We start from the raw sequence: 21,872 nt of genomic DNA on the forward strand, positions 1-21,872 counted from the left end.
TGCTTCCCACCGCCAGCATTTTAAAAGCAGTCCGGGATAGCAGGGAAGCGCTTCCTGCTATCCCGGACGGCTTTTGAAGGCAGGCGGGGGGGAGCAAAGACTTTCGCCCCCCGCCCGCCTTCAGAAGAGGTCCAGGACCTCTTCTGAAGGCTGGCGGGGGGCAAAAGTCTTTGTCCCCCCTGCCTGCCTTCCCAGGGGCTTTTAAATCGCCCCGGACAGCGGAGAAGTCCTCCGCTGTCCCGGGGTGATTTTAAAATGCTGGGGTGGGAAGAAAAGCCCTTGTCCCCCCCCCCCCAGGCACCACTGTATTAGCAAACAAAAATAATACCTCCCACAATTTAAGAGCCCATAGATTGTTTAATGATATAATGTATTTATGTTTACACTTTTAAATGTAAGTCACTTGGATACCTTGTTAATGAGCAACTAATAAATCATCATCATCATAAGCCTTATTTGAAGATATTTTAAAAAATATGGATGAAGGTCTTCCAGAAGAGTAATAAATTCCTCTTAGTCAATTATATGATGGCTAGGCATCAGTTTGCAAATGTTTAGAACATTCTTCTGTTGCCAGAATCTTAAATCACCTAATAGTTGTGAAGTATTGGTTGTCAGTTTGTTTTTATTATATGGTGCCAATGACACCGGTGACCATCGCAGACTGGTGTTTAATCCAGACCCTTAAAGTAGTTGCTATAGAACAAAGTACATTTGGGCTATGTAAGGAGTTTCTTGGTCTGTGCCATAATAAATCCCAAGGTTTGTTTCTCAAGCAGACCTGCTCTGCTTTTAGTCATTGACCTGATAAACTGACCAATAAAACGTGCAATTATATATTAATTTATCTAATTTAACCCAATCATTTTAATTTATCTAATTTAACCCAATTATTTTAGACCAGGACCTGAAGACAAAAGGGTTTGCGCTGGAGTCCTGCCGCAGCATGATTGCTTTAATGGACGTATCCTTTTCAAATCATGCACAATCACTTCATATTGCAATACTGCTTCTAGAAGCATAGAATTGTAGAGTTTGAAGGGGCTGTGAGGTCCATCTAGCAGTTCAACCCCCTGTAATGCTTCACTGTGCCTTATCAATGGGTAGTCAGGCCATATAGAGGTATTGAAACGGGAGGAGAATTCTGCAAGGAGCTTCCGGAGCTGACAAGAGCGAGAACTACCTGCAAGCTTGGCTCAAAGAAACAGTAACCAACTGAAATTTAGTACAGTGGTACCTTGGTAGTGGAATGCCTTAGTTGTCAAATAAATCGGCTCTCGAATGTCTCAAACCCGGAAGTGAGTGTTTCAGTTTGCGAACATTTCTTGGAAGCCAAACATCTGACGCAGTTTCCGCGGCTTCCGATTGGCCGCAGGAAACTCCTGCAGCCAATCGGAAGCCACGCCTTGGTTTCTGAACTGTCCCAGGTGTTGAATGGAATGGAACGGATTAAATTTGAGACCCAAGGTACGACTGTATTCACTTTATCATATATTTATAATTAATAAAAATATATACAAATATTACTTTTGTTGTAAAAATCTGTCCTCTCTAGTTTTGTGCTATGTCTAAAATACCATTGTTACTTATTTATAGATAAGGGGGGTGAATGTATTGTGGTAGAGAAAAACTGTTTCTCCTCTTATTGAAGAAAGTCAGTCAACTAGGTGGCTAAGTAGGAGATTTTATTCACTTTTTCTATCTCTGGACATTAAATCCTTCTCATTTGGAGAAGGATTCTACACTCCCCTCAAAAGAAGTCAGACTTTGTTCACTATATTTACTTTTTATTTTTAACTAAACAACATCACAGACAGATGGTTCTGGGAAGATAAACCTTGATGAGTTTCGACACCTTTGGAATAAGATTAAGAGCTGGCAGGTATTCTTTGTTTCTTGCATATTTTGAAAGATAGAGGGTAAACTAGCTTGTGAATGTCAAAGTCTACACATAGCATGACAAAATTGAACCACAAAAGATGACTGGGCTCCTCTCTACATCATTTCATTTTTATTTTCATTTTCAGACAATTTTCAGACATTATGATGCTGATCAATCAGGAACTATTAACAGCTACGAGATGCGTAATGCAGTTAACGATGCAGGTATCACACAGGGTTCAATGCTATATATTGCTTAAAGAGCATTTTTATTCCTATTTTGTCTTTGATAAAGTGGGTTATATCCAACTAAGTCATTCTCAGATTAGACCCATTAACAAAGACCTACGTTAGATATGTCCATTAATTTCAATGGCTCAACTCTGAGTAAGACTTACTTTGATTCAACACTATGCTTTTGTTTTAGCAGGGGACCTGGGACCTTCCAGAAGTTTCTAGTCTAAACTCCTACCTTCATTTACCATTGGCCAAGCTTATCTGGGGCTGGTGGGGGCTGGAGTTTCCCATTACTTATCCAAGTGATATTACCTCTAAAAAAAGGTCAGAGAATAGACAAAAGCAAATTCCTATCACCCTGGACGTTCCATTTTGTTTCTCTCCGCAGGGTTTCACCTGAATAACCAGTTGTATGACATCATTACAATGCGATATGCTGACAGAAATATGAACATTCAGTTTGACAGCTTCATCTGTTGTTTTGTGCGACTAGAGGGGATGTTCCGTGAGTATTTTTTAAAATGTATTTAAAATGGTTTTATCCAAGGAGTGCCCAAGGAGGTTAACTCGGAGTGTAATAAGCTCCATACCGCATGGAAATGTTCCGATTGATTCCAATGCATGCATGTAATGCAGACAGTTGAGATGTAAACACTCTTCACAGCCAGGAGGCCTTTCTGGGTTTTGGAAAGCTTGCCTTCAGAATCATCCCAAACTTTCCTTGTTTGTGTTCTACCTGCTGGTTCATTTACTTATCCTCTAGCCTTTAGAGGCCCTAAGTACTTAAAAGGTTTTGGTGCACCCACATTCAAAATATAAACACGTGAGCCTTGGTGGACCAAGTGGCATTAACTCCAAGATTAATGTGTATTATTAATTTATAAATAATAATATTGTTGTTGTTGTTGTTGTTGTTTTCCTTTTTATTGGGGAGGTTGCCTTTTTCCTCCAGTTGCACCATATGGTCCACGGTAAATCTGGCAATGGAAAATTTATGTGGTGGTCCCCTTCCCTTGATGTCCTAAGCCAGGCACAGGCAAACTCCGGCCCTTCAGATGTTTGGGACTACAATTCCCATCACCCCTAGCTAACAGGACCAGTGGTCAGGGATGATGGGAATTGTAGTCCCAAACATCTGAAGGGCCAGAGTTTGCCTATGCCTGTCCTAAGCACATGTTTATTTTGCTTAATGGTTAATCCAGCCCTGCCTCAGCTCAACCCCATACCAAGGAAAAGAATGGGAAACAAGCAATATGTCCATATTGACTGTTAATTTTTTTAACATTATTAATCTCTTGAGAGGAAAGGGCAATCCTGAAATAAAATTATTAGAAATTGCTATGCCATTTTTTATTCTTTTTTTTTTTTTGCCATTCTGTTAGAAGATTAGCTTTCAAATATGGCAGCTATCAGGATCTTCCAAGCTTACTAATATCATTGCCGATATTTATGAATTCCTAGCACATACATCACACTGTTCAGGAGATGACTGGTATTTGTTTCTAGCATTTGAAACACTGAAGTTCTTGAAACCTCACAATTCTGAGGCCTGCTGTCTAGTTTGCTAGTCAGAATGCTCTATATTTTACATGGATTGACCGTATGCTTTGTTTTCTCCTGTCCCCCTTAGGTGCATTTCATGCCTTTGATAAAGACGGCGATGGTATTATTAAACTGAATGTCTTAGAGGTAATCACTTTTACTTTGTGTTGTACTTCAGTTTACAGCTGTACTGTTCCAATTTTTCTCCTTAATGAGGGGGCATACTAAAAAGAATAGGAAGACTGAAGATAAAATCAGTTTGGGGGCTGATTCTCATGTTGCATTTCCTCCTAAATGTATGTATGCATGCATGTTTGTATTGTGCACCCATACAGAGGTATTGGGAGCAAGAAATAAACACCACCTTTTGTGGGTTTAGGAAGCTCACACCTTTCTTGTTTATAGTACTGTAACCCAATTGGGCATGGAATGATATCTAGCAGCCCAACCGCAAGCCCATACCAAGTCCAAGTGTGGGGAGAGTTGACCATTCAGTTGGGCCCCTCAAGAAACCTGAGAGTGTTGCTGTCGACAGCCTCCAATATAATTTTAAATCTGACCCAGTCCATGTTTACTCAGAAGTAAATCCCACTGTGTTTAACGGGGCTTGCAAGTGGAATGATAAACTTAGGAAGGTTACACAGATAGCCTAACGATAGTTCTGCACTTTAAACATTGCTGTTGTCACTTAACATTTCTCCCTTCCTTCCAGTGGCTGCAGCTAACCATGTATGCCTGAAAAACATCACTTCTGCTTCTGTCTTCCATCTCAAAATTGCACCTTGTCTTTTGAACTGAAAGAAGCTGGTCGATATTCACTTGCAAGACAGGGACTTCTGTGAATCTCCATCCTTTAACAGCTTAGATGGTGAGGGCAGCACAACTCGAGAGGAACATAAGGAAGCAGCATCTATCTCCCTTTACCAAGTGACAGTAAATTGAAAATGTACTTTCCCAGTTATTGATAACTGACACCAGGACGAAGGCATATTTTGCATCAGAAAGTTGCAGCCATCACTGTGGTGGGAAATGCATTGTTCTAGGGCATGCCGGCAATTCTTAACAACAGGGGTGGTGAACCTCAGGCCTGCAAACCTGAATCTGGGCCTCTTTATCCAACCCTTGGGGCTCCTCACCTCCACAACATGCCTCAGCAGCCCTGCTCCATGCTCTGTGCTTAAGTGCTTTTGCCTGGCTGGAATATGCCTGTGAAATGTGATAATACCAATTGCTTGCCCAGATGCAGCATGGAGAAATGCGTCTTGAGGATGTGCGTTGAAATCTCTGACTCGCGTTCTTGAAATGTAGATGCTGTATACAAAGGTAAGAGCTGCCCTGTTACTCTGCCCACCACTGACATATTGACCCAGAAGGTGTTATTTGAAAAGGTGGGTCCTCCCTCCTGGCATTGCAAACACATTGCAAACAACAACTACTGTTTTAAGCTTGAAATATTTTGCAGTAAGAGATCCAAAGGGGCCAGGAATCTTGGACAAGTTATCATTATTAAAACAGTTATTTCTAAAGTCACCTAAAAGCGATGGATCTAGCTTTTAACGGAATTCAATGTTGCACTAAGGCAATTGTTCCGTTAGAGAAGCATTTTGGTTTGCCACCTATGACAATTCTTTCCTTTTCTCCCTTCCCACACTCAAGCCAATCTCAGAGGAAGGGCAGTAGAAAGAAAATGTCTGTTGGGCAAGCAGAGGTCCTTGTGCAGGACCTCTGGTGACAGGACTCATTAGTTGAACCCCACCCAATGTACTTAAAAAGAACATGTCTCTTAATATTTAGCTGTGTGATAAATGTTTGCATCCTGCAGTCATATCTAAGCTACATTATTCCTGTGGCCAAAGCTTCCCACTCCAAAAGCATGATTCAGTAACCAGATGTATGACTGCATACAGTTGAGTACATTTGCTTACAGCACTAACCAGGCTGTTATCTAAGGTGTGGAACCTCAGCCTGGGGGCTAAATGTGGCCTTCTAGATCTCTGTATATGGCCCTTGGAATTTCCCCCTGGTCACAGCCCTCTCTAGCCCTGCTTCACACTCTGTTTTTGCCTGCCTAGAATATGTCCTTGAACACTGATGCCTCATGCTGGTGGCTGGAGGACAAAGACAGGTGCGTGAACATGTGTAGAAACTAACTATACAAAGGTAACATTTACATGTTTCTCTGCGCATGTTTGCCTCTGGCTCCACCCTCCACAAGCCCGTGACTCTCTGGCTGAAAAAGCTTCCCCATTCCTCCTACAGGGATCCTGGCTGAGTCTGTAGTCTTGCAAATCTTCTAAGGCTGCAGAAAAATGTGCTCTTCTAGCCACATTATGGCTTTTTTCAGGTGCAGGCTTAAATATTACACCTTGGGGGAATTGACTGTCTTAATTCGATGTTGGTTCTCTTGCAAGTAAAACCTATCACAGACAGCTGCATCTCCATTATAAGCAATTTTAGGCTGCTTCACACAAAGCTTTTTCCTACACAGGAACAGTTTATGTGGCAAGAAACGGTTTAAAGCGTCTGGTACTGTGTGTGTTTGGCAGGCACAGCCTCCCTATTACAAAAATACCTTGTGTAGAGTGGTTTCATTGCTGAATGAATCTTCTTAATGCATAAATTAAAACTTGTCTAGATGTGCTGGGTTGAAATTATGATGATGTAATACAAGGGTAGGCAACCTAAGGCCCGGGGGCCAGATGCGGCCCAGTCGCCTTCTAAATCGCGTGTTTTTACATGAGTGGAATGTGTCCTTTTATTTAAAATGCATCTCTGGGTTATTTGTGGGGCATAGGAATTCGTTCATTTCCCCCCTCCAAAATATAGTCTGGCCCACCACATGGTCTGAGGGACGGTGGACCGGCCCAAGGCTGAAAAAGGACCCCTGATGTAATACATCTGACAAAAGCTACAGAGCGTACTAAGGCTACAAAGGTATCTAGACAGCCACAACTGGAAGTATTTTAACAGTGCCATCCAATAAACTTTTCTGCTTATGTTCTGAGTTGCTGTCATCTTTTGAGAATAAGAACAGCCCTGCTGGATCTATAGTCCAGCATCCAAATCAGACCAGTAGCCATCTGGATGCTCATGGGAAGCCAAGAAATAGAACTTGAACATAATAGTCCTCCCTTCCCCCAGTTTCCAGCAGCTGGCATTCAGAAATATGCTGCCTTCAACCATGGAATAAATAACAGTAGGGCCATCCTACTACCTATTGATAGTCTTAGCCTTCATGAACTTCTCCAATGCCATCCAAGTTGGTGGCCATCACAGCCTCCTCTAAGGAGTGAGTTCCATAGTTTAACTATGTGCTTTCATTTATCTGTCGAAAGATTCTTGCCAAATCCCACATCAAAGAACCACTTTTCTGCTCTTTCTACCCACACAAATCATCCCAGCAAGCCAGCTAAAACACTTTTACAAGTATCAGAAGTGGGATCAGAAGAATAAAGGCCACACCATATTTCTCTTGGTACAAAGTAATTTTTATTGTCTGCTTTGTTTTTTTACTTCACAGCTTTGTAGTAAAAAAAAGGAAAGGAAAGACCAAGTCACTTTGTGCATATGAGCCACACAGGTCATCCAACTGAAACAAAATGAGTTGCGAAAGCTGCCAATACATTTGTTATAGTGTGTATTACCGATGCAGTTTCTCAACTAGTATTACTCATGGTCACACCAATCTGTTCTTGCCTCACAAGGTATATTATATAATTTGAGACATCCTAGTTGTGTTAAGATCATAGCACTGCACATGAAGGAAAATGAGAAGTTTGTACTTTTGTCATACAATGCTATGTGAAAGCCATCCTGCTAGGACCCTAAAGATCTAGGAAGGGCAAGTTAGCTAGCGGTTGCATTGCTTTCATACTGATCTTTAACTAACTGCCACTCAAGGTGTAAGAGCTCTACAAATATGAATCTAGAACTTGCATCTTTAAAGACAACCATAAAGCTTGAACATAGGCTTATAGTCTACTTGACATTTAGGATAAAATCCAGAGCCATTAAGATGGGAGTTTAACTACTCCATTCAGGTGGGATGTGGACTGTCACTTTTGTGTTTTGATTTAACATTACAGAGGTCTATTCCTTCGAGCCCAAGTATTTGTCTCAAGGGGCAAACAGAAGCTGGGGTAGCCAATGACATTCAGTTGCATTTAACGGCACAAAAGAGGCAAACAGCTGAATAGCTGTGCCAATTCCCTGAAAGGTGATATGCAAACCATTCCCATGCAGCATAGCTGCAGCACACACCAAACACACACTTGCATCCAATCAACAAGATAAATGGCATTAAAAAAAAAAATCTACTGCATTGGGAAACGGCGCTGGCAATGCAGTCCAAATTCACTTCAGATGCAGCAACACAACAGCTTACTCAAACAGTAACACATACATTAACACACTTTCCACACAATTCAAGAACACTCCACAACTCCCCCTCTAGCCACTTCATTTCTATCTATTTCCTTTCCAAGACTAGTTCCCCGCCCCCCCCCCCAAAATGCACAATGTTTCTCTTTCAAAATTTTCAAGATAATTTCAACTTACATGTGGAATGGTGCCAGAAACCCAGAACCGAAAATGTGACGGAATACATCATCCTGATGTACCCATTTCACCATTCCTACAATTAACAAATTACTACTATCCTTTCTGTCCCCATGCTTTTGGCAGAATCTGAAGGAAGAACCTCAAGAGAACAGAACCTCAAACCAAAAAACTAAAATATTCCTGAACTAAAAAGAAAAAGAAAAATACAATCTGAATGAAGAAACTCTGCAGTTCTAGGGAGAAATTACTGCAGTGAACTGAAGCAATGGGACCGTCTATCATTTTATAATAAATTATGAACATGTGGCATGGTTTAGAACAGTTCTTCTCAAATAAAGACAAACATATGGAACCAACTTTTGTTAAGACATGACTCAACCTTATTGCTAAACCAATTTGAAAATTATCTAAGGCAGTATTCCCTAACATGGTGCTTTCCACTTGTTCTAGACTACAATCATCCCTGATCATTGGCCATCTGGCTGGGGGCTGATGTTGCAGTTCAACACATCTGGAGGGCACTATGTTGGAGAAGGCTGATCTAAGCATCCCAAAACGGATTAAAGGAAAATCTGTCTTCACATTCACATTAAAAACACACACATACCTCTTATCTACTAAAACAACCAAGAACGTAAGTAAATAGTGCAAGTTGTGCATCACTTGCAACAATTTAGTAAAACACACACACTTAAGTATACATTTTTGCCAAAAAAGTTACCATCCTCTTCCAGTAAAGAGAAGAACCTTTGAGGACGATGCAAAATTAAAATCCATTCACTGACTAATCCTCAAGACAAACACTGCACTCCACATAATTTTCTTACACTCTCCCTGGCTCTGCAATTTCATTCCAATCACATTCAACTAAGGCAGATATAAAAACAATCCTTTTTTATAAAAAACACACACACACACACACACTTACGTGCTCCCATCTATGGACTGAATGCGCTAACAATCTGCTCACTTTATTATTTATTTCTGATGGTCTCATTGTGAGAAAAGCTCTCAAAAATGGCAAGAGAAAACAACACGCCTCAGAAATCTCCGGCAAACAGATTGCAGGTGGTTACCACTATTCATTGGAAAGTTTTCCCCTCTTCAACAACAGAACCCTAGCAGCAAGCTGGTTTGAAGACAGTTTGGACATGTGTGAAAGGCAGAAGAACACTGTATCTTGAGACAGAGATGGTGATTTCAAAGGGAGAACTTGTTTCACTTCTCTGCTAGCACAATTTCTTAAGATCATGGAAGCCAGATTTGTAGGTATTGGGGTGGGGGTGGGGGTGATATTCCTTTGATGGTCTGTTTCACTCATCAAAAAGCTAAGGCTTAAAATGCAGTAAGAATACTGGAGTGTGTTCCAAAAGTCCTTAATATCTCCAAGTTCTTTGGCAAGCTGAAATGCAATCTCCAGCTGTAGGCCTGTTCTATATCTTATACCAGGCATCCCCAACCTGCGGCCCTCCAGATGTTTCAGCCTACAACTCCCATGATCCCTAGCTAGCAGGAACAGTGGTCAGGGATGATGGGAATTATAGTCCAAGACATCTGGAGGGCTGAAGGTTGGGGATGCCTGTCTTACACCAAGCTGCTGAGAACACTTTCCCTATGGGAGCATTAACTTTCACTTTTTAAATGCTGATTTCAAACACACATTGCTCTTTTAATATGTATGCATAATGTGAATTAAGAAAACTGAAACAAGTCAAGACCTACACAGCCAGACAGCTCTAGATTGTTATTGAGAATTCCAGTTTTCCTCTGAAACGATCCAGAAAAAGACTGAAGCCAATGAGAACAAAAACACTGGCTGAGACCAAACTTTATGAACCAAACTAAGAACTGCTGCCTCAAAAAACCCCAAACACCACTGCGCATATGCACATTTCTTTCCAACGCACATGCACACCTTTCATTTCTTTGCATTGTGACTACTGTTTTAAAACTACATTAGTTTCTCAGGTTGCTACTTCCGTCATTATGCACCAGACGGTGGCAAAACACACACACACACACACACACACACACACACACACACACTACTCTCAGCTTCTGCTTGGGCTCCTTGGACTTCACAATTTTGCATTTTATACCCCACAGCATTTTCTGTTGCATGGTAACGTTCAATCATGTAGTCATCAGAAACAAAACCAGATTATAGTAGGAGACGATGGCCATCCAAAAGCTGCATTGAAAATACAGGATGCTGAACAGAAAGAAGTGGACACTCCAAAAACTCAGCAATTTAAAAACACCACAAGGTCATCCATTTACAAAACAAGCTCTTAAGAATCAGGGGCATAGTCCCATTAATGTGGTAAGAAAGCACTGGATGCAAACATATAGATAACGAATGTTTAAAAGCTGAAATCATTATCTGCAGTCGTCTTTTTGCATCAACGTGCTTATCAATATAAAAATAACAAAAAAGTTCCATTAAATCGGTAATACCCCCTAAGTTATAAGAGTGCACCCAATGAAATCAATGGACTGAAGTTACTTCATTGATTTCAGCAGGTCTATTCAGAGTTAGAGTAACATTAACTATCACCCAATGTGTTTAGAAAACAGCTATTTTGCTGTTTAAGCAATGCAGTATTTTGCACCTCATCACAAACCTCTTTGTAACAGATACAGAGAGGTACAAGGACTGTGGCAACTCACTGCGCAGATGTGGCATTTGGAATTTAAGATAACCCACTGAAGATCAACCAAAAATAAAAAAGGAATCCATTTCTTCTAATATTCCCCATTAATATCTTTCATCAAAAGATGTTATAATGAAAGGAAATAGAGAGCTGAATGCTTTGTTGGTATTTCTAGTCTGAGTTGTTGTTTCTTTATTTAAATTGTTTAAAGCCAGAAGTGTAAAATGCCTGGGCAATCCTGCGTACAACATAAAAATAGATGGCTCAACAGTGTTTTTTAGGCACCAACGTGAGTACTAATAAAGGCTTAGATGTGCACAATGTACTTCTTTGATAGGATAACAGGAATTTTTTGTTTGTTTCTGCTAACAAATTAAAACAATTTGTTTGGTCTGAGTCTGTTCATCAATCCCTTCTCTATAGAGTTGCAAGCAAAATGCTGTCTCTGTAGCAAAGAAAGAAAAGAAAAGAAAACGGCCCACGTCCTTTTTGCAGTCCAAATATAAACTGAAGGTGGAAAAAGGAGAGGGCAAGAGGTGGACAAGGCATGGAATACTTCCAGTATATAAAAGGTACTTCCCAATGTGGGAGGCAAAAAAAGAAAACACCTTCATGAGTCAACCTTGCTATCTTCTTCGGCATGTTTTTCAATATGTCCCACAGCATCCTAGAGAAAGAGAGATAGATTTCACACCAGATTTCTACCAACCTGTACAAACAATACTTCTACACCCATGTTAAGATTTAAGCACTTTTTTTGTTCACTTTTGTTTTAAGGCAGTACTGTACACAGTAGAAGTGGGGAGCCTTAGTGTAAATCAGGACCTCATCTTCCTGTTCCATCTATATTTAAAACTGTGCTATTTGTATCTAGACTTAAATCAGGCCCAACCTTGCTTTTCGTGTAGGCCCAGTCCTTTCTCCATATATCAGGGCCAGCAACAAGGTGTCCCTACACTTCCATCAGCCCCAACCAGCACGACCAAAGTATTTTTGCTAAAACATTAATATGCTATTTGTTCCTCTATCATAACAAAACAGCAGGTATCCACTGCACCTCAATTGTTCCCTCTCAAACTGATGGTTTAATCCAGTGTTTCCCAACCTTGTGCCTCCAGCTGTTTTTGAACTACAACTCCCATCATCCCTGACTAGCAAGACCAGTGGCAAGGGATGATGGGAATTGTAGGCCAAAAACAGCTGGAGGCACAAGGTTGGGAAACACTGGATCCAGCTTCTTCTGCTACGTACCTGCTTGGAACATTTCCGAGAAGTGAAGAAGGCATCACAATTCTTCCAGCGACATTTCAGCGTTTGAAAATTTGGATTTGTATGGTCGTTTAACAAATGCTGTTTCAGGTGGTCCACAACTCCAAATATCAGTGAACACCCGTGCCACTGGCGAGAGAGGTTTTAAGGCAGACATTAGAGAGATGGAATGACAATGGCATAAAAGCTCCAAAGATTTTTATTAGGTCAACCAAAACGTCACTAAATAAGTGTGCCAACTTTTAAGCTCTCTATAATTATTCATTGGGCTTGATGGTATATGAAGTGGGAATCAAAAACTGGCTGGTGATGTAGCCAGAGTCTGGAATGTCGGAGGCAGTAACAGACATTTATATGAGGCCATGTTATGCTACCCTTTCCTTTTGCGTGATTTGTCCTCTGAATGTCTGCAATCTTGTCACATGACCCTTAGCCTCACTAACAGCAACTTCCCACCTCAAACCCTGCTTTGTTTACCATCTAGCCCAGGCTCCCTCAACCTTGGCCCTCCAGATGTTTTTGGCCTACAATTCCCATGATCCCTAGCTAGCAGGACCAGTGGTCAGGGATGCTGGGAATTGTAGTCTCAAGACATCTGGATGGCCAAGGTTGAGGAAGCTTGATGAAGAATTCTGGAAAGCTCAAAAGCTTGTTCATGATCCTGTAACATTGATTGGCCCTACATATTGATTTTGGAACCAAAAGCTTGTTCATGATCCTGTAACATTGATTGGCCCTACATATTGATTTTGGAACCAACAAATATGTTCGGCGTGGTTAATGCTAACAAGAGATGGAAGAGGGGGTCCCATGCAAGCCCCCCCCCCCATGTCCCCGGACATGTCAGCTGCTTTTGAGATCTTTGCACACCTAGTGAAGATGTCTGTAGAGAGATGTGCGTTCAACTGAATGTGCCTGGAAACTCTCCCTCTTAACCTGATAAGGCAGAGTTCCATCTAGCACAGAAGTTTCTATGTGGCTCAGTTGAACACAGTTAAAAACTCTGTTAGCACAGACTTTTGTGCTAATCTCTCAAGAGCATCTGGAAAAACCAAGGGAGGGGTTTCCATGTGTGCCCCATCTAACCCTTTGCCTGGATATGGCTCACGATGGAAGCCATTCTAAATGGTCTAAAGGAAACAAGAAAATCCTTTACCCAACAACGATAATTCTGCATCAAGTTGAGCCGCACAGCTTGGATAGTACCATCGTAGCAGCCAGTGTAGATCTGAAAAAGAGAAATTGATTTAAATGGTAACAAAATTAAAGCATACAAGGAAAACCAGCATGCTAAATGTATCAATCAATGCTGATAAATTTATAACGTCATCCTGAGCTGAACATTCCTGATTTGATCTGCAGGAGTTTACAAACCGGAGCGGGTGTGTGTGTGTTATTTTTTGGATTTGTTATTCTTTCAAAGAATCTGTACACATGATAAAAAAGGGCCAATATTAAATCGCTTTCAGTTTTAATAGTTATGAAAAAGTAACAGCTGTTTTACAGTATAGTCACATTACATGTGCATTTAACTTGTGCAAATTCAATTGTATGTGCTCAGCTCCAGTTTGTAGATTTCTGTGTAGCAAGACTGCTTTCCTTCTTCTCTGGGGTGTTGCAGCAGCAACCCAGTTTCCTCAGGTGTGACAACCAATGGGGAAGGGGTGGGGTGGGCTGAGACAAAGTCAGATGGGAGGCAGGCAGAGAAAGAGATGCAGGAAGAAGAAAAAGGCTAGAACGGAACTGCAGCTTTTGCCTGCGACTCTTTGTCTGTCTTCCTCTGCTCAAAAATCCAGAGAGTGCTGCTGCAAGTCAAACAAGACTTTGGATTTGATATCCTGCTTTATCACTACCCTAGGGAGTCTCAAAGCGGCTAACATTCTCCTTTCCCTTCCTCCCCCACAACAAACACTCTGTGAGGTGAGTGGGGCTGAGAGACTTCAGAGAAGTGTGACTAGCCCAAGGTCGCCCAGCAGCTGCATGTGGAGGAGCGGGGACGCAAACCCGGTTCACCAGATTACGAGTCTACCGCTCTTAACATAGTCAAACAATCTGCCCTGGAATAAAGCAGGACAGCTTCGTATGCTCCCATAGACAGCTACAGATGTACGCTTTCTTTTTTTCAAGGTGGAAGTGTCTCATGAGGCACTGCTTGGGAAGTCTTCTGACATTTGAGGGTTTTTGGTGGGGGTGGGTGCTGAAAAGCCCTATCGTTTCATAGCAGCACCAGTCCTGTGGAGAATGAAGTGCTCCTCCCACCAGAAAGAACCAAGTATGTAATTAGTTTACAAAGTACCACCCACAAAGCAAATGAGAAGCAGGAGTCACTCCTGGATAACCGCAACCGCGGATAGAGAATCACTGATTTTATGGAAATTGAGGTATTTGTTACCATGCTCTTGTGAATGGTCATGCACATAATCATATCCGAGTGTCCTCCGTAGACTTGCAAACGATCGTGGGACTTGGGACAAGAAAAAAGAAAGAAAAATGTTGTATTTGAATAAGCTGAGAGTTCAGCATTCATTAAAAAAAAAAAGCAGCTTATAAGGAGAAGATGCATGAACATTATGATAAGCTTCTAGCTCCTGGGGTGTCCCATGCCCCACAACTGTACCTCACTCTGTCTATAAAATGCTGCTGGCTTCTGGCAACATATGGGTGAATGAATTACACTGCCTTGAGAAAAGTTTTTAAACAATGGAAGGCATCTGACTATCTGGGAAACCTCACAAACGTTTTGAGTGCATGACAAACATGTAACACAAACCTAAGAATAAAGACGCATCTAGCGACGGATTGTGCTGCACTCTCACTTGCAGTGGGTTTGATGCAGTGGGCAGGAACAGGCCACACAGCAACTGCACAACTTTTCCAGGATTTCTAAAAAACCCAGCTTGGAACTACAATAGACGTTCCAAATTACATCTCACCAAGCCGAAAACTGTCTGGGTTGTATTCCACACAGCGCTAAGGAAGGTGTCCCATCAGGACCACTATTTCTGCCTACCCAACAGAATTATCTCCCCTCTCCTCCTCCCGTGTGCTGTTCTCGAAGTTCTCCTGACTCTCTGCAACAGATTTGGAGAGGGCAGTGGGGCAGGAGAGGGGGGAAAGTCCTGTTGTGCTGGATTCCATTAGGATAGGAAGAGGTTTCAGCAAAAGCAAAGGACACCACTCCCCACCTGCTGCCAGCAGTGGTATGTCACCACAAACAATAGAAATTAGAATAAATATCTTCTTTTTTTACCTGTAGCTCATAAACACGAACACATTTGTCCAGGCAAGCTGTTAACATCACTTTACCCAGGATGTTCACAACTGTCACTGCATGGTTGTGTCCTTTATAAATCCGCACCAGCTCTCCAGTCTGCAACAAGATAATCCATACTAAATAAGTGGATATGCAAGTGGTCAGCATGTAGACTTATTGCATTATTTCCATCGCAATACAAATCATGTCTTTTCAGAAGTAACTCCTAATTAATTCTACAGGCTTACTCCCAGGTAAGTAAGCTTACAATTGCAGCTTTATTTTTTTATTTTTACAAAACACGCCTTCCTCAACAGAGCCCAGGGTGATGCACAAAAGAAGGCAAACAACAAAATAAACCAACAATTAAAACTCATCAAAAACTTTAAAAAACAACAACCCTGCAACAACTCATTAAAATACAGAAGGGGTTTGCCAAACAATATCAGGAGTTATAGCATCTCCCTAGCAGAGGACAAGATATGATTATCAAGCCTTTATTTTACTATCCTACTAAGGTGGGTTCTCATATAACTTTGCACAAAATACACAGCACACACACTGCTGGTGGTAAAAAACTCTGCTTCCCTTTAGAACAATGTCTTAAACCCTCTGGGGGAACCATGGCTATTTGTACACCCTTTTCAACTGACATACTTTGCATGTGTCTTGTACAGTGGTGCCTCGCAAGACGAAATTAATTTGTTCCGCGATTTTTTTCATCTTGCGAAGCACGGTGTCGGGAAAGTTTTGGGAAAGCTTCAAAAATCACCAAAGTCTTTAAAAACCTCAAAAAAGGCTACCACACCGCGTTCTATGAGTTGCTCCTTGAAGTCAAGTCGCAACTGTATTAACGGTGTTAAGAAAAAGGAAACAAACTTGCAAGACGTTTCCGTCTTGCGAAGCAAGCCCATAGGGAAAATCGTCTTGCGAAGCAGCTCAAAAAACAAAAAACCCTTTCGTCTAGCGAGTTTTTTTGTCTTGCGAGGCATTCGTCTTGCGAGGTACCACTGTACTCCAGTACAAAATTTAGGATGAGAAGATACCCTTAGGCTGCAATCCTCTGGAAATAAGTCTCAACGGGAATTTACTTTTAAGTAGACATGGTTAGGATTGCACTGTAAGACAGCTACATATCCCTTTAGGAAATCTGCATAAGTGGTTAAGAATTTGGTTTCATTAAAGTAGCGTTACAACATTTTCGTATCTGCAAAGCAAATGCTTTCATCAAAAGCGAGGAAGTCTGAAATGCTTCCTGCTCCAAGATTCAAATGGAGTGGTATTTGCTGAATTCTAACCATATAAGCAACTTACATGTATATTGTGGGCATGGACAGACTGGTCACTGGAACCACTGAAGACCAGATCATTCACAACCTTTGAAGAGGCAACCAGACAGACAGATTATCCACAACATTTCATCAACAGATAATAGCTTTCTTTCACCCACACTCTCTTTCACAATTAAGGGCTACTGTGACAATCTAATTCAATATGCCACATTGAAAAATGCATTAGAAAGGCTGACAGAGGACCAGCTGGGGGTGAGTTGAATAGGGTTCAAATCCCAAATCAGACAAGGATTCAGTGGGGAGCCTTTTGGCAAATTACTGCATTTCCGTTTCAGCTCCTTATCAGGGTTATCTATCTTTTTATCATCTATCTATCTATCTATCTATCTATCTATATTATTTAACCTTGTGGTATTTTTTTGTTATGTTTTGCTTTTTACTTTACAAAGTTCTTATTGTACTTCACCAGATCTTAACCTATTACAGTATTTGTAAGAATGGATTCCAAATATCACTGAATTTGTCCATGGCAAGTCTGCGTTTATATGCAAGTTGTTCATATGTCACAAGTTTGTAGGAGTCTTCAATCCAATTGTAGAAGGGAGCCGCATTTTTATTTGTCCAATTCATCAGTATCAGTCTTTTTGCTGCGGTAAGGGCACAAAGAGTCTACTTGTAAGAGTCTACTTGCCCTTTTGTTGTGCTGGGTATATAATTCAAAAGGATATTTTGCTCTGTAAATGTAAGGTTGTTCTGTACAGTTCTGTTGATAATTTCAGTTAACGTGTGACAAAAATCTTTCATTATAGGACAATGAAAAAACATGTTTTAGAGAAGCATTATCCCTATTGCAACTCCAACAGTTAAGATACCTTAGACAGCTCTTTTTTAAACAAACGTAATGGGGTCCAGTATATTCTAAATATTACTCTTTGTTGCATCATTATTTATAACTAAAAGCAATTAACAACAACTTTCAAAGGCTGCCACAAAAAAGGAGCGCATAATATTCACTCTGACACTTAGAGATGGTCATTATCATCACCACTTTATACAGCACAATCAAACAACAGAAGGCCAGGAAGGTAAATGGTGCAAGTCAAGGCTGAAGGAAACTGTGGCGTTTTCACATAGCAGGCAAAGAGGAAGGACTGTATTTTTGCAGTGTTGTACCGGACAGCTACACAGCACGGCAACAGACTGAATATGATGGCCAAATGAAGTAAGCCTATCCCAAGGCTTTGTGCCTGAGCAAAAGGGTGGATGGTGATGTTGTCAATGGACACTGAGCTTATACAAGGTGAGGAAGGCTTAGAAGGAAAGGTGAGGGGTATTGGGAGATGGCAAACTTGCATCTATGCAGAAATACTGGATAGTCTGTTGTGGATTATGGAGTACAGAGGTAGAACTAGGGTTCAGCACCTTACCAGTGGTACCAAAAACCATGGAATTTGATGAAATCACCCAAAGGACAATGGAGAGACAGAGAGAGAGAGAGAGAGAGAGAGAGAGAGAGAGAGAGAGATGTGGAGGCATGAAAAAGGATTCCTGAGAGATCCCAACTGAGATGGGGCAGGTTGAGCAAAGCAAGAGCTCTCTGGAAATGCTGAATGAGTGATAGCAATCATGAGAGACCCATATCTCAGTGGTAAATCACATGCTATATTCCTAATTATAAACAACTGGAAGGGAGAGATGTTCTTTTACAAGCTTTGAACTGTTGTCAAGAAGCAGAGAACTTGCAAGAGAAGTCTGCCCACACAGAGCGTTCCTTTCAAGTTACTTGCCTTCATACAGAGCACCGTTTTGCTATGACCTTCAAGGGTTCGAAGCAACAAACCATTCCGGGCATCTCGCACACTGATTGTACAATCGTAGGATCCCACAATCAGCAACCTCCGTGCTCCTTCCTGAGCTGTGGCAAGACAACTGATTGCCCTAGGAGCATGGCACTCAAAGTTATCAAGCGGTTTGTTATTCTGGAAAAGAAAGCACACACCACACACACACACACAGTAGGAACACAGTCAATGTTTCCTTACTAATCCAACTACATACAGAACTATCCAGAGAACACACTGGAAATGCCACACCTCCTCAAATTTCCTTAAAAAAAAAAAAAGATTAAGGATACTGGTTTTGTTCTGAAGTCTCTGATGCCTTATTTGCTTTGAATTCTCTGTATGCTTTTATGGGGTGGATTTAGCTAAGAAACAGAATTTTCTTAGTTGTCAGTCCTACCCACTGACCTTGGAGTATGTCCCACAGAACTTAATGGGACTGAATTCTAGGGACAGGACTGCACTGTCAGAGAATCTATGGGCTCTTTCCACGGCTTGTTTTGCATGTACGCTTGGTTTCTGCTTTACTTTTGCAGCCACAAAAGTCAAGTTGCAACAAGTTGCACTCAAAACCCTAGTTTTCCTATTCAGCTTACCACGAGTACGGTTTCATAATTATGTTGCTAAGGCTGCTTATATAATTATTTTTAAATGTTTCAGAATAAAATGCTTCTCTGTAAAATGACTTTCAGAAATCAGTTTCAGAAATACGGTGAAAGGAAAATATATGAAGCCAGTGAAATTTACACACAGGCCAGATCTTAAGGACTGGTTTTCTTAGAAGCCAAACAATGCCATGTTTTAGTGCTAAATGAACGAACTTAGCCACTTCCTGGGCTTGTGACACCTCCACCCACCCCTGGCCAAGGAGAAGGAGTTCAGAAGTTTTAGCATTCCCTTAGCCATTTTTTCCCTATGTTATGTAAACCAGGGATAATAGTTTAACACCAATATGAAATTAGCCATAGTTAGTGCATATGCGCAATACCCAGTTCAGATTAAATGACAAACTGAAGGTAAGCATATGGAAAAGCAAAAGCTTTTGGCAGTTCTCCAAAAGTCCACAGGAGGAGGATGTTCACATGAGCCTGGGAGGCTAGGCTCATTCACGTAGCACTAGACCAGGGATAGCAGACTTGATGCTCTCCAAATGATGTTGGGACTCCAGCTCCCATTAGCGCCAGCTAGCATGGCCCATGGTCAGGGATGATGGTAGCTGTAGTCCAGGAACCTCTGGAGAGCATCATGATGGCTATACCTGTGCTAGATCATGGTCCAGCATTGTGAACCTGTGTGGTGTAGTGGTTAGAGTGTTGGACTATGACCTGGGAGACAAGGGTTCAAATCTGTACTCAGCTATGAAGTTCACTAGATGACCTTGAGACAGCCAGTTTCTCAGGCTAACCTACTTCACAGGGTTGTCGTGAAGATAAAATGGAGAATAGGGAGAACTATGAGCTCCTTGGAGATATAAATGTAAATAATAATGATAATAGCACTGTATCCAAATGATGCAAATATGACTATTACCAAAATATTACCATAAAATAAAATTTCTAGTTTTGCATATACAAAAGAACATGGTAAATGTTTGTCCTGATGTACGTGTGCATTTGTGCTGAGAGAAAACCACCAAAGCTAATTGCACCCGAGAGCAGGTACAGATTACACGCATTTTGAAATATCTTCCACTTCTGTGTAGTATATTTCAATTAGAGTATGAAGTGGAGAATCACAGAAGATACTATCAGCTCCTTCTTTGACTGCAAGATTCAGCTTAAGGAACCCCTGAAATCTTTGCAAAGTCCCCAAATCTAGCACTGCTCATGTGACTGGACAGCAGTGTGAGCAGCTATTTATGAGTGCAAATAACTCAACACCGGGACAGGTTCTAATGGAATATACCCCTCTCGTACCAACCTTTATATTGAAAGTGGCCACGCTGCCATTAGCAAGTCCGGCATAAAGAATTCTCCATCTACTGTGCAGACAGAGTATACGATCGTCCAATTTAATTTGATCCACAAGTTCCCTAGTCTGGTAGGAGGAAAACAACTGTGAGTATACAACTGATATTTTCACCATCATCTTTCAATAAGTGAACCTAAAGAAGAAACTGAGAAACTAGCTTTGTTTATAAATCGTTTTAGTTATGAGAGGCTCTTCCAGTTTGGAAGCAAAGAAACAAGCCTTTGGCTCGTATGACACAAGGCTACAGGCCCTCACTCCAAAGGGCCCTCTGGGGACCAGTGGACGAAGTAAAAACCTAAAATGTGGACTTAATTGCACAAAGATTCCCTTTTCATGTGGAATTCTATGTAATCTGGTTCACTAAAACATGCACATTTCAGTCTTCTTTTAAGTTGTCGTCACATCTGTAACCCCCTCCTTAGATATAATTGGCTTGGGTGAACACTTACCTTGATGTTGTAACAATTTATATTGTGGTCACTGGAGCCCGAATAGAGCACTGCATTCTTCCCTGTTGTCTGAGTCACCAGGATGCAGTTCACTTTTGAGGTGTGCCCTTCAAAGACACCAACACACTTCCTGCTCTGTGAGAGGCAGAGAGTTAAAAGGTTTAATTACTCAAATCATCATCATTATCATCATTTTATTTGTCTGCCGCCTTTCCACAATTGAAACTATGCTCAAGGCGGCTTACAACATGACAAGAATTACATAATTACAAACATAACAGAAGTCATAAGCAATAAATAAAACACATCAAAAAGTACACAACCTAATGGAAACCATTTCCACATAAATCATAAGGTCTAAAACTAAAGATACAACAATAATATCAATAACAGCAACAAGCTCTCTCAACACCCCGTAAACAATACTCCAGCCCAATAATCTGTTCAACAGCCTCGGCTTTTGTAGCTGGAGTCAGTCAGCACTCCACTCTCCCAGGCCAGATGGGAAAGGGCCAGCAAAGCAGGGTGCAGGTCTTCCAGGGCTCACAGCCAAGATGGTCTCATTTAAAACAACACAGATAAAAATTAAAAACAATTTAAAAGAGGAGCCCTTTCTGCTGAGCAGCAGCCACAGTGTGAAGCCTGTCAAGCCCCGCCCCAAGGCAGGTGGAAGGAGGCAAGGGTTTGGGGCCCTAAGATAGCAAACTGGGGTAGCACCCAACCTCTGTGGCTTCCAAACCAATCGCCTATTTCTTGCTTATGTGCATTTAGACTCGTGAAAAGAAGCATGTGGCAAGGGCACACGACAGCCATGCAGACAGACCTCCAAGTTGCACTTCCCTGGTTCTCAAAAATGCAGGTATTTGTAACATGTAGCCATTCCAGCACAAGCCTGTTAACTGCATAGCTTATCAGAGGCTGGT

At 41.4% G+C, this 21,872-nt stretch overlaps 2 protein-coding genes across 5 annotated transcripts in view; one reads left to right on the forward strand and one right to left on the reverse strand.

Annotated features, from left to right (window-relative positions):
- Nucleotides 1–8,171, forward strand: part of CAPN3 (calpain 3) — a 29,495-nt gene extending 21,324 nt beyond the window's left edge. For all 4 annotated transcript variants that reach the window (XM_077927249.1, XM_077927244.1, XM_028723949.2 and 1 more), the window contains 6 exons: nucleotides 900–964; nucleotides 1,814–1,882; nucleotides 2,028–2,106; nucleotides 2,507–2,623; nucleotides 3,749–3,807; nucleotides 4,373–8,171. In XM_077927249.1, the coding sequence (XP_077783375.1) occupies nucleotides 900–964; nucleotides 1,814–1,882; nucleotides 2,028–2,106; nucleotides 2,507–2,623; nucleotides 3,749–3,807; nucleotides 4,373–4,399 (416 nt within the window). In that variant the 3' untranslated portion in view covers nucleotides 4,400–8,171. The remainder of the gene's footprint in view (nucleotides 1–899; nucleotides 965–1,813; nucleotides 1,883–2,027; nucleotides 2,107–2,506; nucleotides 2,624–3,748; nucleotides 3,808–4,372) is intronic.
- ZNF106 (zinc finger protein 106) overlaps nucleotides 7,127–21,872 on the reverse strand; it is a 42,712-nt gene continuing 27,966 nt past the window's right edge. Inside the window, exons 13-21 of the mRNA XM_077919742.1 lie at nucleotides 20,950–21,098; nucleotides 20,450–20,566; nucleotides 18,476–18,667; nucleotides 16,711–16,773; nucleotides 15,394–15,513; nucleotides 14,536–14,607; nucleotides 13,300–13,371; nucleotides 12,126–12,272; nucleotides 7,127–11,541 (exon numbers count right to left, since the gene is read on the reverse strand). Of these exons, the coding sequence (XP_077775868.1) occupies nucleotides 11,485–11,541; nucleotides 12,126–12,272; nucleotides 13,300–13,371; nucleotides 14,536–14,607; nucleotides 15,394–15,513; nucleotides 16,711–16,773; nucleotides 18,476–18,667; nucleotides 20,450–20,566; nucleotides 20,950–21,098 (989 nt within the window). The 3' untranslated portion in view covers nucleotides 7,127–11,484. The remainder of the gene's footprint in view (nucleotides 11,542–12,125; nucleotides 12,273–13,299; nucleotides 13,372–14,535; nucleotides 14,608–15,393; nucleotides 15,514–16,710; nucleotides 16,774–18,475; nucleotides 18,668–20,449; nucleotides 20,567–20,949; nucleotides 21,099–21,872) is intronic.

The sequence above is a fragment of the Podarcis muralis genome, chromosome 1 (assembly GCF_964188315.1).
Source record: "Podarcis muralis chromosome 1, rPodMur119.hap1.1, whole genome shotgun sequence".
In the NCBI taxonomy this organism is placed as follows: Eukaryota; Metazoa; Chordata; class Lepidosauria; order Squamata; family Lacertidae; genus Podarcis; species Podarcis muralis.